Raw genomic sequence first — 14,655 nt, forward strand, 5'->3', positions numbered from 1 at the left:
TTTTCTAAAACTAGGTACCAGATTATCTGGATCACATTAAACACCCCATGGACTTTGCCACGATGCGGCAGCGGTTAGAAGCTCAAGGGTATAAAAACCTGTGTGCATTTGAGGAGGATTTTAATCTCATTGTAGATAACTGCATGAAGTACAATGCCAAGGACACCGTGTTTTATAGAGCCGCAGTGAGGCTGCGGGATCAGGGAGGTGTTGTTCTGAGGCAGGCCCGGCGTGAAGTGGACAGCATTGGCCTGGAAGAGGCCTCAGGAATGCACCTACCCGAGCGGCCTGTGGTGGCCCCTCGGCGGCCCTTCTCCTGGGAAGACGGTAAGAACTGGGCACTGGGTCTAGGGGGACGGAGGGGTGAGAGGGGCTTCCAGCACACTGTGCAGAGGACGATTGCATAAGCGTCAGTGCGGCTCTTCTGGTGGTTTTCACGCTCCAATTTGGTGTGTGTTGTACACTCGGCACATCTCACCATCACATTTCAGGAGCCGATTAGACAGACACACTTGGGAGCAGTAGAGCCAGGTTGAGATGATGTAGACTGAGAAGACAGGGATTTGTATTTGGCTCGCCCCCAAGGATGTGTTGCAGCAAGAAGGCAGTTCTGTTTCAGTTTAACAAGAACTCTCACTAGCTTTGCTTTTTTTCTTTCTCTCTCTCTCTCTTTTTTTTTTTTTTTTGGCCAGTCCTGGGCCTTGGACTCAGGGCCTGAGCACTGTCCCTGGCTTCCTTTTGCTCAAGGCTAGCACTCTGCCACTTGAGCCACAGCGCCACATCTGGCCATTTTCTGCATATGTGGTGCTGAGGAATCGAACCCAGGGCCTCATGTATACGAGGCAAGCACCCTTGCCACTAGGCCATGTCCCCAGCCCCCTTTCTTTCTCTTTTTCTTGTGCCAGTCCTGGGCCTTGAACTAAGGGCCTGGGCACTGTCGCTGAGCTTTTTTTTTGCTCAAGGCTAGCACTCCACCACCTGAGCCACAGCTTCATGTTTGGCGTTTTGGTGGTTGATTGGAGATAATAATCATCATCATAGGCTTTCCTGCCTGAGCTGGCCTTGAACTGTGGTCTTCAGATCTCCGCCTCTTGAATAGTTAGGATTACAGAGGTGAGCACCAGAGCCTGGGTGACTTTGCTTTTAGCTCTCTCATTGGCTGCTGGCCTGCCCCTGGCTCAGGGCGGCCCCGGGCGTAGCACACCCCCCCCCCCCCCCCAGCCCTGTGCACGCCAGCGTGGGCCTGTGGTTTTTCGCCACCCTAGGCATGTACTGTCATTCATCCGTCTCTCTCTCTGATTCTTGGAAACCTCATTGGCCCTTGCTTGTCAAGCTCACACTAGCGTTCGTTGGAGATAAGGATGTCTAGAAGGGGTGGGGTAACACCTCAGTGCTGTTTTCCTGACCTCAGAATTAACTCAGCCTTCCTAATAGCCAGGAGTACACATGTGAGCCACTGGTGTCTGGCTTCTAAACTTTTTTCTTTTTTCTAGATACAAATATATGTGTTTTTTTTTTTTGGTTGTTTGTTTTTAAACTCTTGATTTCAAAGGGTAACAAGTCTTCTTGTAGAGAAGTTGGAAACTAAGCAAGACCCAGAGCTGGTATTTCTGTAAGCCCAGGTAGAGAGAGCCTGCCTACTCAGGGTCATCATGTTGTAAAATGTTCCTCAGAGGTCCTGGATCAAACTCAACTTAGTCCTCATCACATAACTAGCTGGCCTGGCCTTCCCTGTCTGGGTGGCTCCTTACTGGCCATTGACCCTGGGCTGAGACTCTCCCTGTTAGCTGCCTAAGAAACGGATAACACCTGTTCCTTGACTTCTGGGAAGTCTCAATTGCATGTACTCCATCCATCCCTGCAGTCTCTAGGGCCTTTCTCTGGCCATAAGATCCTTCAAAGACCAGGCTTGGAGGTATCTAGGCATTGGTGCCTTTGAGAAAATGATATAGCTAATAAATTTCTTTATCAGGCTTCTAATAAAGAGGAAAGTAAGGAGAAGTATCCCCATTCATTTCTTCTTCTACGTGGGGTAGGGAGAACAGGTGAGCCCACAGTATCATTAACTGGCATGACCAAGTGGCCACTGGTTCTCTCTTTAAAAAACCAGGTAGCACTGGGCACTGGGGGCTCATGTCTGTCACCCTAGCTACTCAGGACGCTGACAACTGAGGACTGCCACTCAAAACCTGCCTGGGCAGAAGCGTACATGAGGCTCTAATTTCCAGGTGGAGCTGTGGCTCAAATGGCAGAGCATTAATCTTGAGCATTAAAACTCAGGGGTAATGCCCAGGCCTTGAGTTCGAGCCTTAGCCAGGACCAGCACCAAAACAAGAACAGGGAACACAGGGCTGGCAATGTGGCTCAGGTGGAAGAGCCCATGAGTCGAGACCCTTAGTTCAAATCCTAGTGCTGTTGTCAACATACCAAGACAGACAGACACACACACACACACACACACACAGACACACAGACACACACACACATACACACACACACACACAGTCATTACAAAGCAGTTTTCACCGGGGCTTCAGATAACAGGATTTTGGCTTATACGAATGCATTTGAGGTGTATTTTGGTTCATGTGGATGCATCCGAGGTATTACCTGTGAGGCTTTGTTTAAATGTGGTGTGAATGCAGGCCTTGGGTCAACCTGGGACGAGTAGGTTGCTCAGTTCCCCATACTCCGTGCTGATTTGCACAGATGAGTGCTTCGTCAGGCACTGGGTGTCTGAAGTAGGCTGGGCCAGCCGGGGCAGCCAGATAGATGCACTTTGTGTTCTAGCTTCTCCCTCTCGTTCCTCCTCTGGCTCCTGGTGTTAAGATGCCTCCAAAGTGTTTTCTTTTCTTGGTCATCTCTTGCTAAGTTAATACCATTTTTGCTTGTTTTGGAACTTTTGTAGTGAATGCGCTTGAAATTCAGATGCATCTACCAACTCTACAGTCCGTTTCAATGAAAAGCACAGTGATTTATGGATGAGGACTTTGCTAGGATGACATATACAATATGTCAACTTCTGTTGACAGAGCTGGCCCAGTCCATCCTGTGTTTGTGGACTGGGAGAACATCCACACCTCTGGTGGTCTTTGTGTGTCCTACACAGAATGCACTGTCTGTCCAGGAGGGTTGGGTTAGGTCCTGCTTCAGGAGGCACGCTTGTCCCCTGGCTGTGGCCTCTCCTGTGGCTGTACTTTTTCCCCATACCGTGTGTGTGTGTGTGTGTGTGTGTGTGTGTGTGTGTGTAGGGTAGAATTGTTCAGGAGCATCCTGGGTTCTGTGACAGCGGCCCACTTAGGGTTGAGTATAGGTGGAGGATGCAGCTTTGGCCAGGGGTGGTTTAAAGAAGAGTTGGGGCCAATGCCTTGTTGTCCTCATCGGATGACTGATGACGCCTGTCTTTGATTCAGTGGACAGGTTGCTGGACCCGGCCAACAGGGCCCACCTGAGCTTGGAGGAGCAGCTGAGAGAGCTGTTGGATAAGCTGGACCTCACCTGCTCTGTGAAGTCCAGTGGCTCACGGAGTAAACGGGCAAAGCTGCTCAAAAGAGAAATTGCTCTCCTGCGGAACAAGTTGAGCCAGCAGCACAGCTCCCCGCCCGGGGGGCCAGGTACTGGAGGCTTGGAAGAGGATGCCGCTCCCCTGGGGCCAGACACCGGGGAGGACGGTAAGCACCGGGCGGCAGGAGGCCTGGGCCAGGGCGTGGGGCCCGCTAGTCAGCCTTAGATGATGTTCTGACAGGTGCCACTGATTCTGTAAGGCCTGAGGTCCACTGAGCTCTGATGGCTGGATATTCTCACCAGGGTTTTGTTTCTTTTGGAATAGGCGTTACAGTTTGTGCCATCTATCTGGACTGTGTTTTAGCACTTACTTAGTTTGTAAACTTGAAGGCCTGGAATGAGATTTTTTCCCCCTCTTCAACTTGAGCCTGACAGCCTACTTTTAAAGACCTTACACCGTGTTAAAGAGTGAAAAAGGTTTATGTGGTGAGAATCAGCCACATTCTTTGTTTTCTAAGTCGAGGGAGAGCCAGCCACTTAGGTACAAGATGATCAGACATGGCGTCTGATGAAAGGACTTTTTAAAAACTGACCACTGACGTGCTTCCCGGCCTGTGCTGAAGTGGGGGGAGAAGCCACCTTGCTGGCTCCTTTTGAAGGTGACCTTCAGTGCACTCTCACTTGTCATAAGAATCTTGAGAAGTATCTGGGAAACAGCAGTAACAGCTGAGCAGGAATGGCTTAATGATGGCCAGAAGGCAGTACAGGAGAGGAGATCCAGGACCGACGTAGAGGGAGTGTGGCATCCAGTTGTGTGTGGGGGAAACTGCCTTGCACGCCCCACTACACTGCCTGGTCCCTTTCTGTTTACTGACACCACGTTTCAGTTCCACAAGGTGTGGAAGGAAAAGTTCAGACCAGCTCCTTCCCTCGTTGCCAGCAGTTTGGCTTGCATCCCCTCTGAGCTTCTTGTCTGGAGCATGCAAATAGAATAAGAAATCATGACGGTTAGACAGACAGAATCGCTGTTTGCTGTATGTGGCCATCTGATGTCAGCAGGCATAACCTTGTCCTGCTCTGCATGGTGACATGGTGCCTGCCTATGGATATGCCATGCTTTGCCTATTCTCCACAGATGGACAACTTTCCAGTCCTCCCTTCCCATCGCTAGAGTGCCATTTTAGTTAATCAAGAGAAATCAAGGCTAGCACCACTGAGATTTCCTAGCCTCAGAAACACTTGGAACTTCCGGTGTGTCCAGCTTAAAATGGGTTCACACCCTGTTCCCCTGCCAGTGTGTCTTCTGTGCTATAGCAGGTATAATTGGTCCATCCAATTAAGTATTTCTTTTTCAGTGTGTGACACACTTTATGTTTTTGGAAAGTCGTTGTCACCAGCACATGGCATTCCTTTTCATTTGTGGGGTCCTGGGCTTTCAGGAACTTTGTGCTCAGAACCTTTGGGTTTAAAGTCCAGCCAGACCCACTTGATCCCCACTGCTCCCTTTCTGCCCTGATGGACTGCAGATCGCATCATCACTTGCCTTCCATAGCAGCATTTGTGGCACTATTTGTCTTGAAACAGACTTGAGAGGAAAGTTTGTCTGTAAGCTGGCTCCCCTGAACTCTGAACAGCTTGCTTTTGAAAGCATCTTTCTGAAGAGACTTGCCCTTCCCTGCCAGCTGTCCTCTGCTTTGTATATTGTTTCCTCGCAAGCTCCCACCGTACTTTGTAGAGTTAAAGACTCGCTACCACAGGTGTGGCCTTGGGAGAGCATGCTTACTGCTTTGCAGTGCTCAAGTCACGTTAAAGCGAGCACAGTGATTTCTGAGAGGTGCCTGGGATAGCGGGAAATCATTAAGCCTGTGTCTAAACCAAGCAGACTCAGGAAAAGAGCGTTTTTTTTCCCTTGTAGTGAGCTGAAGTGAGGTGAGAAGGGAGTAGCTGACATTCTGCTAAGGGACAGAGGACAGTGTTCCTTGGAGGTGGAGCCAGGTGTGGAGCAGGGGCGTACAGAAATGGTTGAAGACAGCAGGAAGTATGACTGAACTAGTAGGGAAACATAAACAAACCAAGATCAGAACTTTAATTTGGCCCGATGTTCTAAATTCAAAAATTTTTTTTTATTTGCCAGTCCTGGGCCTTGAACTCAGGGCCTAGCACTGTCCCTGGCTTCTTTTTGTTCAAGGCTAGCACTCTGCCACGTGAGCCACAGCGCCACTTCTGGCCGTTTTCTATATATGTGGTGCTGGGGAATCGAACCCAGGGCTTCATGTATATGAGGCAAGCACTCTACCACTAGGCCATATTCCCAGCCCTGTGATGTTCTAAATCCTAAATATTAAGATGTCAGTCTTTTTGTTATTTTCATGTTAAAAAGACATTAATTCCATAATACAAAATACAGTTGTAAGCGAAGAGTATGGATGTGTACTTGTATGTTTATAGTGTCTGTGTTCGAAGACACCTCAAGAGAATAGTCTTTGGGTCAGGGCTCAAGACATATGACTGAAGGAAGCAGGTGGCGGCTGGGATGGAGCTCCCCAGAGTGTGACTTGCTCTTGCTGGCGTGAAGGCCGGCTGCTTGTCAGGAGGTCTCTGCATTACCTTTACAGTTGTGGAGTTGAGCTGGGCAGGAGCTGAGAGACGTGGAATTTGGAGAAGAGGAGCTTTGTGGAATGGCTGGAGATCTTCGTTCTTTATGCACTATGCACAGCTAGGCATCAGCAGACTGGAGGCAAAGCAGTGAAGCTGCTGGCTTCAGGAAGCGCAAGGAGCTCACAAAGTGTGAGGAATGAGGGGGGCCCCTTGCCTGTGGGTACACCGTGAGGCGTGCCTCTCCTTCCAGGTGTCAGCGAGTCGTGGGGCTCCTGCTGGGTGTATCTCGAAGGACTTTTAACCCAGCAATGATGCACACTGGGCAGGCTCTGCTCCTGGAGGGTGGCAGAGAAAAGGGAGCAGAAAGTAGGCATGATGGTGGGAACAGTGCAGTTGTCAGGGTTGAACTGCCCCACGCTGTCTGCTGTGGCTTTGGTAGAGACCAGGTATTTGAAGTGGTAGACAAAACAAAAGTTTGGGGGCCACGCTGGTCTGTAGTAGACAACTTGTGTGTGAGGGTGAAGGTGGTTAGGGGTTTTGCTGCTGCGTGCATGTAAACCCTGGCCAGGGGACCTTGAGTGCCATCTTTCCTATTTACATCTGAGGCTCACATTGGAGTTCTTGTAGCTTATTCCTGTCGTTAGACATAGCTGTTAGTAGCTAGTGAGCTTTAAAAAAAAATTCTCATCCCTGTTTCCTGTTGTTTATAAGATTCCTTTTGAGGGACATGAAGTTGGGGCATATTAGCTGGCAGGGTGGTCCTGCAATGATCTGCTGCGGGGATTTGGCTTGGTACTGCTGTTTCTCATTTTATGGTGAGAGACTGAGGCTCTTAGAGGTTGGTTTTAGTGGCTTGTGTGGGTCCTGTGGCTGTTGGAGGTTTTATACCTGGCCTCAGCACAGCCTTCCCTCCAGGGCCCTCCTTTGTCTACCTGGCAGGCTCCCAGGAGAATCCCCAAAATCCTTAGTGATCCAGTGGTAGCGGTAGCTGGGACTCTGCGCTCCCACTCAGAGTTGATCATGAACGGAGGCTGTGGGTGACCATGCTTGTCACCTGTTGTGTGGTGTGTGATCATGTCGGTCACCAGGTGTGTGGTGTGTGGTGATCATGCCTGTCACCAGGTGTGTGGTGTGTGGTGTGTGATCATGCCTATCACCAGGTGTGTGGTGTGTGGTGATCATATCTGTCACCTGGTGTGTGACCATGTCTGTCACTTAGTGTGTGGTGTGTGACCATGTCTGTCAGCTGGTGTGTGGTAGGTGGTATGTGGTGATCATGTCAGTCACTTGGCGTGTGGTGTGTGGTGAGCACGTCAGTCACCTGGTATGTAGTGTGTGATCATTCCTGTCACCTGGTGTGTGGTGTGTGATCATGCCTGTCACCTGGTGTGTGGTGATCATATCTGTTACCTGGTGTGTGGTGTATGATCATGCCTGTCACAGGGTGTGTGGTGTATAATCATGTCTGTCACCTGGTGTGTGGTATGCGGTGATCATGCCTGTCACTTAGTGTGTGGTGCATAATCATGTCAGTCACTTGGCGTGTGGTGGGTGGTGAGCACGTCAGTCACCTGGTGTGTGGTGGGTATGGTGTGATGATCGTGTCAGTCAGCTGGCGTATGTAGTGTGTGGTGAGCATGTCAGTCGCCTGGTGTGTGGTGGGTGATCATGCCTGTCACCTGGTGTGTGGTGTGTGATCATGCCTGTCACCTGGTGTGTGGTGTGTGACCATGTCTGTCACCTGGTGTGTGGTAGGTGGTATGTGGTGATCATGTCAGTCACTTGGCGTGTGGTGGGTGGTGAGCACGTCCGTCACCTGGTGTGTGGTGGGTATGGTGTGATGATCGTGTCAGTCAGCTGGCGTATGTAGTGTGTGGTGAGCACGTCAGTCGCCTGGTGCAGTCGGTGGGTTTGAACTGCAGAGGGCCTGTTGTAGGGCAGGATGACCTCCCTCCCACTTCTCGGGTGGGAGGAGATGGCTCTGAGTTGAGGTGGAGGTGGGCCTGTGTAGTCATGGAGAAGGCTGGAAGGAGGTGGCTTTTGGTGCCATTTGAGCTCTCCACATGGCTGCCTGGGTCTGTCTTACTATTGGCCTTGGCTGAATGGGCCAGGACAGGATCGGAATGAGCATCTGGTATAGGAGAAGAGGAGGCAAAGGCCAAACTGAGGTGTGCGGTGGCAGTCATCTCACTCAGCTCTGTGCTCCCAGCACCAGCCTGGGGCCCCAGTCCTCCTCAGATTGCTGTCCTCATGTGCGTGTACCCGGGATGTGGTATGCAGCGATCCACACAGCCCTTTGCAAAGACTGCACGAGTCTACCCCACCTGCTCCGTACTCCTGAGTGCTTCACAAATACTGGCTTCCTAAATTGTTAAGGATCTTAAACATTGAGTAGATGGGAATAAATTGATCAGCACCTACAAGCCAGTAGCTGATAAAAATTTATCTCTAGATGCAAATAATTTAGCCCTATAGCTTGAGGTTATGCATCAGAGAAGCTTATATTCTCTTGGACAAAGATCTTTTCTGTTTGTTTTTGCCAGTCCTGGGGCTTGAGCACTGTTCCTGGCTTATTTTTGCTCAAGGCTAGCACTCTACCTCTTGAGCCACAGCACCACTTCCGGCTTTTTCTGTTTATGTGGTTCTGAGGAATTGAACCCCAGGGCTTCATGCATGCTAGACAAGCAACAAGCACTCATCACTAAGCCCCATCCCCAGCCCCTGGATAAAGATCTTTCAAACAACAGGATTTTGTTGAGGTTGCTCCTTTTCCCTTGATGGTGATAGGAATCACCTGTAACAAGGTCCAACACAGTGCACTTTTCTTTTTTGAAAGTTCTAGCCCAGGCTGGGTGCCAGTGGCTCATACCTCTGTAATCCTAGCTACTCTGGAGGAGATGGAGATCTGAGGATCGCTGGTTTGGTGCTGGCTTCCAGCCTTGCTTTGCTGTTGGGAGGTAGTTCGTAGGACTTACTTGGCACTGTACTAAAACCTTTGCCCTGAGTTAACTGGATAGCTAGCTCAGAGACGTGTGAAGCTTTTGAGTTGTAGATTTTTATTTTTAAAGTGTCTTGGATTTAAAATATTAACCTGGCCTATTTCAAACGTTTGCAGGATTAGTAAGTTAACAACTTTACTTAATAATGAATTTAGTGAAGGTATGTGCTGCTTTGGATCATCACACTTCCTGTAGCTAGAATGGGTCTTGGGAAAGAACCTGGCAGAATTTCGTGTAGCCGGCCACGAGGTCTGGGCCAGTGCTGTCCCTTTTTGCCTCATCAGGGCTGAACCTAAAGTCTCGGCTCCATGCCAGTTGTTTTAGAAAGTGGATCCATCTTCCAGAGCCTGTTATGCTCCTTATCTAACAGAGAGCTCCCACTGTGGCGTGGGAGGCCTCCCGCTTCCCCAGGAAGCCTTGGCCACAGAGCTGTCGTGTGCTTGGCTCTGCGAGAGCCTTAGTCACACAGTCCGCGTGCTGCCTCCCGGTGTGGCACGGAGCACTGGGGGGCTGCGAAAGGCCCCTTTAGTTCTGTGCCTCTTGTCTTCCTCAAGGTAAGTGAGTGCTGATGGCAGAAACTGTCAAGAACTCAAGTGGTAGGTAGATGGACTATTAACGGTGTGAAATACTCTTTCACAGATTTTTCCAGAAAGTAACCGTGCACCTGGGCCTAGGGCAGCAGGCCCTGGCCTTTGCCTAGGGAGATAGATGCACACCGCGTGACCTGCCCCCTGGGGCTGCTCACTGCTCAGCAGACAGTTGGGTGTGATGCTTTTGTTTCCTTAATTGAACTAGTAATTTGGTGGACTTCACATTTATAGTAAGTTTTATATAATAGATTTTATAATCTTCCGTTTTCAAAAATCACTTTATTTATAATTTTTTCAGGAGATAAATCTCCCCCTAAACTTGAACCATCCGATGCATTACCTCTTCCTTCAAACTCGGAGACTAATTCAGAACCACCAACCCTCAAACCAGTAGAACTCAACCCCGAGCAGAGTAAACTATTCAAAAGAGTCACATTTGATAATGAATCACATAGCACTTGCACTCAGAGCGCACTGGTAAGCGGACACCCTCCAGAGCCCACTCTCGCCAGTAGTGGCGATGTGCCGGCGGCGGCGGCCTCCGCGGAGGCGGAGCCATCGAGCGATGTAAACAGACGCACTTCTGTTCTCTTCTGCAAATCGAAAAGTGTAAGCCCCCCAAAGTCTGCCAAGAACACTGAAACCCAGCCAACTTCTCCTCAGCTAGGGACCAAAACCTTTTTGTCTGTAGTCCTTCCGAGGTTGGAGACTCTACTGCAGCCAAGGAAAAGGTCGCGGAGCACATGTGGAGACTCCGAGGCGGAGGAGGAGTCCCCGGGAAAGCGCCTGGACACAGGTAAGCGTCAGGAGCCGCTGCTCGGGCCGTGACTGATGCCCAGCGCTTGTTTTCCTAGTGTTCTCTTCATTTCCAGCAAAGACGGCCGACAGCATAGTGGTTTGGGGTTGGCGCCCTCAGGGGCAGAGGCCTCGTGGGCAAGTGCTGCTTCCCTTCCTCTCCTTTTCTTCCTTTCCTTTGAGTTTCCTACTATCAGGAGTGACTTAGGCTGGCTGTGTCGTGGCTCCTACTTGTGATCCCAGTAACTTGGGAGGCTGAGAATTGGGATTGTAGTTCAAAGCCAGCCCAGGCAAAATGTTTTTGAGCCAGGCTCCCCCTCATAGCACTTGCAGTGTGGTTTGACAGAGCACGTCGAGTGTGGTGTCTGTGTCTGGCCTGGGCATGTCGGGGGCCCCACCGGCACTCCCCAGCCCCCAGGAGGGTCCTTGGGAGCCCAGAACCCCGGTGTGAGCTCGGGCAAGTCCCTGGAGCCGGGGAGGACGCTGGCCCGGCCCCGGCGCAGCACCGTGTGCACCCACACGCTGGCCGTGTGTTGGGGCCTTGCAGCACATCTGTATCCTACCGTCAGCTGCCCGGCAGCCGGCAGCATGGCTCATCCACGACTAAGCTCTTACAAGGCAAAGGTGTCTGATTCACGAAGACATGCCCACACAGGACAATGTCCATGGCCTTCCTGAGACACTCTGCTAGGCCGCCTCTGTATTAAGCCATCTTGGCCTTCTCGCAGCCTCTGCCCCTAGCTCCTCAGGTGAAAGCCAGGGAAATTTTTGAGTTCCTTCAAGTTGAGCCGGGCACCTGTGGCTGAGATCTGAGGGTCGTGGCTTGAAGCCCGCCTGGGCAGGAAGCTCTGTGAGGCTCTTATCTCCAATAAACTACTTTAAAAAAAAAAAAAAGGCCAGAAGTGGCATTGTGGCTCCAGTTTTATGAGCAAAAGAAGCTCATAGATGCCACCCAGGCCCAGAGTACAAGTCCCAGGACTGCCCCCCCCACCCCCCACCCCCCCCCAAAAAAAGATTTATGGTTGAGACTACACCTCTATGTCTAGGAGGTATATCTTCTGGAAAGATTGTTGTTGAGGTCTTTGCCCTTTTGGTTTTGATCCCAGATAAAAGTGTGGGTCCTGTCTTCTATTTTATTGTGCTATACCTGGATAGGACGCTAGGAGGTGCATTTTCTTCTGGCTGCCCTGAGGTTAGATGTTTGCTCTTTTACTTGAGCAGAGATAACAAGGCCTAGCCATTTTTATTTCCCCTAACTGTGATAAATGCTTCCCAAGTTCTGAGTTTGCCAGGTTGGTCTGACAAGTGGGGAGCAGGGTAGGGGCGGGGGGTTGTAGGTGACTGGCTTCCCTCCTCTCTGCTGAGTCTTGGCCTAAAGCATTACACGGGGGTCATAATTTTTGTTGTTGCCAAAGTAATTTGTTATAAATACTGTTTTTTTTTTAAATTGCTCTGTGTGTGTGTGTGTGTTGGTTTGTTGCGGATTGAATCTCAAAGGCCTTGTGATAAATTTCATTTCAATTTTATTTTGAATATATGGTTTTGTGAAAATTTCCTTACCCCTTCTCCTCTTATTTTGATGGATTTGTAATAGCATTTTAAAATCTGGTAAGCCTTTTTTTTTGTTATTATGAAGCATTTAAGTGTTCTGTAGGAGAGTGAAATAGTGAACCTGTTTTAGTCCTTGGGCATTTCTCTGGACTACACTTGAGATGGACTCTTGTGCCTTGTTTTTGAGCTTACTGGGAAGTCCAGTGAGAGGCAGACCGTGGGTCTCGTGCAGTGCGGGCCTCAGCACCAGGTGCCCTGTGTCACGTGTCCCCTCGCACAGAGCGTGTAGCTCGAGCAGTTTCTGTCCATCAGCAACACGGACTCTGTTGCCCTTGCTGGACGCTGTGGATGAAGGTCCCCTGGATAGCTGGCATTGGAGGCATGGCCTCTCTTCCTGCCCCTAGACGGCCCAGTTGACTGGGCTCTGCTGGAGCCTTTGCCGCCTGCGGGCCTCCAGCACAGAGTGGCTGTAGGGACTTCCCGTCAGACGTTGAGTTAGCGCATCAGGATTTCTTGCACAGAGCCGTGTGCCCTGTCCATGCTGCCTTCCTGACTCGAGCGCTTTGTCGGTTTGTAGTGCCCACGGTGAGTCGTAAGCAGTTGACCTCTGACCGTTAGTGCGCGTGATCTGCAGTGTGCCTTTGATTCTGACTGAAATGGAGATTTCTGCTTTCTTATTCCAGAGTGGCAGTAGATTTCAGTGGACACGCACTCCCGAGCAGCTGGGGAGCCTTAGTGCTAAGATCTGACCTCAGGAGTGCAGCTGCCCGGCCCGGGCGGCCGGCGTGGGCTGAGGCGAGTGAGCCGGCCCCACCGTCGCTGGCCGCGCCTCCACCTGAACCTTCTGGTGCGCTGCGCACCTGGATTTCTTGCTTCGAGTTGCAATTCTTCGCAGTCTGAGGACTTGAAGTATTCAGAACCTTCCCATCTTTTCCAGACTCATCTATGGGCTGTGGACCTATAGGGAGTTCTTCAGTGTGCCGCAAGATAACAAATTAGATTGAGACCAGACTTGCTCATTCTGAGAGGACCCACCCACACACTTGGCTTGCTCACGCCCGTGGGCCTCCGGGAGGCTCAGAGCGCCAGACTCTGGTGTGGTGTACACCTTTGGATCTGTCCCCTAGCTTCCTTCCTCTGTGACTGTTCATTTATTTCCGGCAACCGATCACCAGGCCAGGACCTGTGCTGCTCACCTTTTACTTTGATACTACTCCTGGTGGAGATTTTCCTGCCCTCCTTGGGTGATGAGCCACGAGCGAGCAAGGTGTTTTCCCTGGCCCCGAGCTGTTCAGGAGAGAGGCGGCGCTCTCTTCCTCTTCCTTCAGTCACACTAAATGGCCTTTTCACTGTTTTTCAGGTTCTCACTTAACTCCTAAGGTGCTGGGGTAGCTTCCTCTTTGGATCCTAACCCTTTTCTCTTACCTCGACTTGGACTGGAGCTCTGCTGAGCAGCCGTGTGGATGCGGCGCGGTTGCTGCCTGCTTGCCCGGCACGTAGTTCTTGTGCACCGTGTTGGAGTCATCCACTGAGCCATCTTCATAAGCAGACACACACAGATACCGGCCCTTGGAGGAGACCTCTGCCCCGGCCAGCAGCACACCCTCTATTTAGAGCTCAGCACGGGAGTAGCTCTGGTGCCATTGCCCTCTGTGTGTCTGGTGAGACGTCTCCACGCCTCGGCCTTTCTGTGCAGATAGCTATGAAGGAGGCGAGGACAGCTTTATTTAGTGCCATGGCAGAGAACTTACAGCCTAACCCGACTGTCTGAGCATGCCTAGAGTTTGCCTGTGATGTCCAGGGGTTCTGGTGTGGGGCAGCCCAGCCTGGCCCTCCGAAGGGACTGTGCCCACAGCGCCGTCTGAAGATGGGGCCCAGTGTCTCTTTGCTCAGTTGTTAGCATCTGTTATTTGTTTTGCTCCCTGTTTTCCTTCTCCCTTCTCTTCCCTTTCCTTCATCCTCAGCCATCGCACAGTGCTAATGTCTGTCTCACTGGGGCTACGCCAAGCTTCCGCTGGGCCAGTTGACAAGCCTGCCTGCAGGAGCTCCAGCGCGTCCTGGCTCCCTCCTTGGTGGGCATGGTCTGCCTCAGTTGAGTCTTCATGCATTGTCTCGGCAGAAGGAGGTGGTCACGGGAGTCTGCTTATTGGTTCTGCTTTTATTGGGTGACTGGAAGGTACGCCCAAAGTGCAATTCCTTTGGTCATAGCCACAGTGGAAGTGTGTCCATAGAAGATGGTGAACCCTGCCTACCACGCTGAGACACTTGCTCCCGCTGGCCTGTCACAGGCATGGGCGGGCCGGCACTCCAGGGCCGCGTTAGTGTCCTGTTGTCAGGTTTCATGTGAGCTGCAGTAGAGGCAGGGAGGCTTTGTCCTTGTGTGGATGAGCTTGCAGGGTCCCTGCCCTCGGCCACACACATCCTGGCGGCCACGCGGGCTGATGCAGGGTGGGAGCTGAGCCCCTCCGGTTCCCTGGGCTCCCACTGCCTCACCGCCAGGCCTTGGCCTCGGAGGGGATGCTGGGTGGTGTCCTGACCGGCGTGGGCTCTTGGTAGCCACGTAGCCACCTGTGTAGTTCAGGTAGATGTGGAGAGGCTTGGGCAGAGGGGACCGCCGG

General features: G+C 51.3%; 1 protein-coding gene across 4 annotated transcripts in view; it reads left to right on the top strand.

Moving 5' to 3' along the window:
• Brd1 (bromodomain containing 1) overlaps positions 1-14,655 on the top strand; it is a 51,591-nt gene that overhangs the window by 26,758 nt on the left and 10,178 nt on the right. Inside the window, exons 5-8 of one of the 4 annotated variants that reach the window (XR_007212071.1) lie at positions 15-327; positions 3,414-3,671; positions 9,990-10,300; positions 10,383-10,487. Coding sequence is in view for 3 of the 4 variants with exons in the window: in XM_048353823.1 (XP_048209780.1) it covers positions 15-327; positions 3,414-3,671; positions 9,990-10,487 (1,069 nt within the window). In the remaining variant the exon portion in view is untranslated. Of the gene's footprint in view, positions 1-14; positions 328-3,413; positions 3,672-9,989; positions 10,488-14,655 lie in introns of all 4 variants that reach the window. The other 3 variants (XM_048353823.1, XM_048353833.1, XM_048353842.1) reach the window with 3 other exon arrangements.

This window comes from Perognathus longimembris, chromosome 1 (genome assembly GCF_023159225.1).
Source record: "Perognathus longimembris pacificus isolate PPM17 chromosome 1, ASM2315922v1, whole genome shotgun sequence".
Classification (NCBI taxonomy): domain Eukaryota; kingdom Metazoa; phylum Chordata; class Mammalia; order Rodentia; family Heteromyidae; genus Perognathus; species Perognathus longimembris.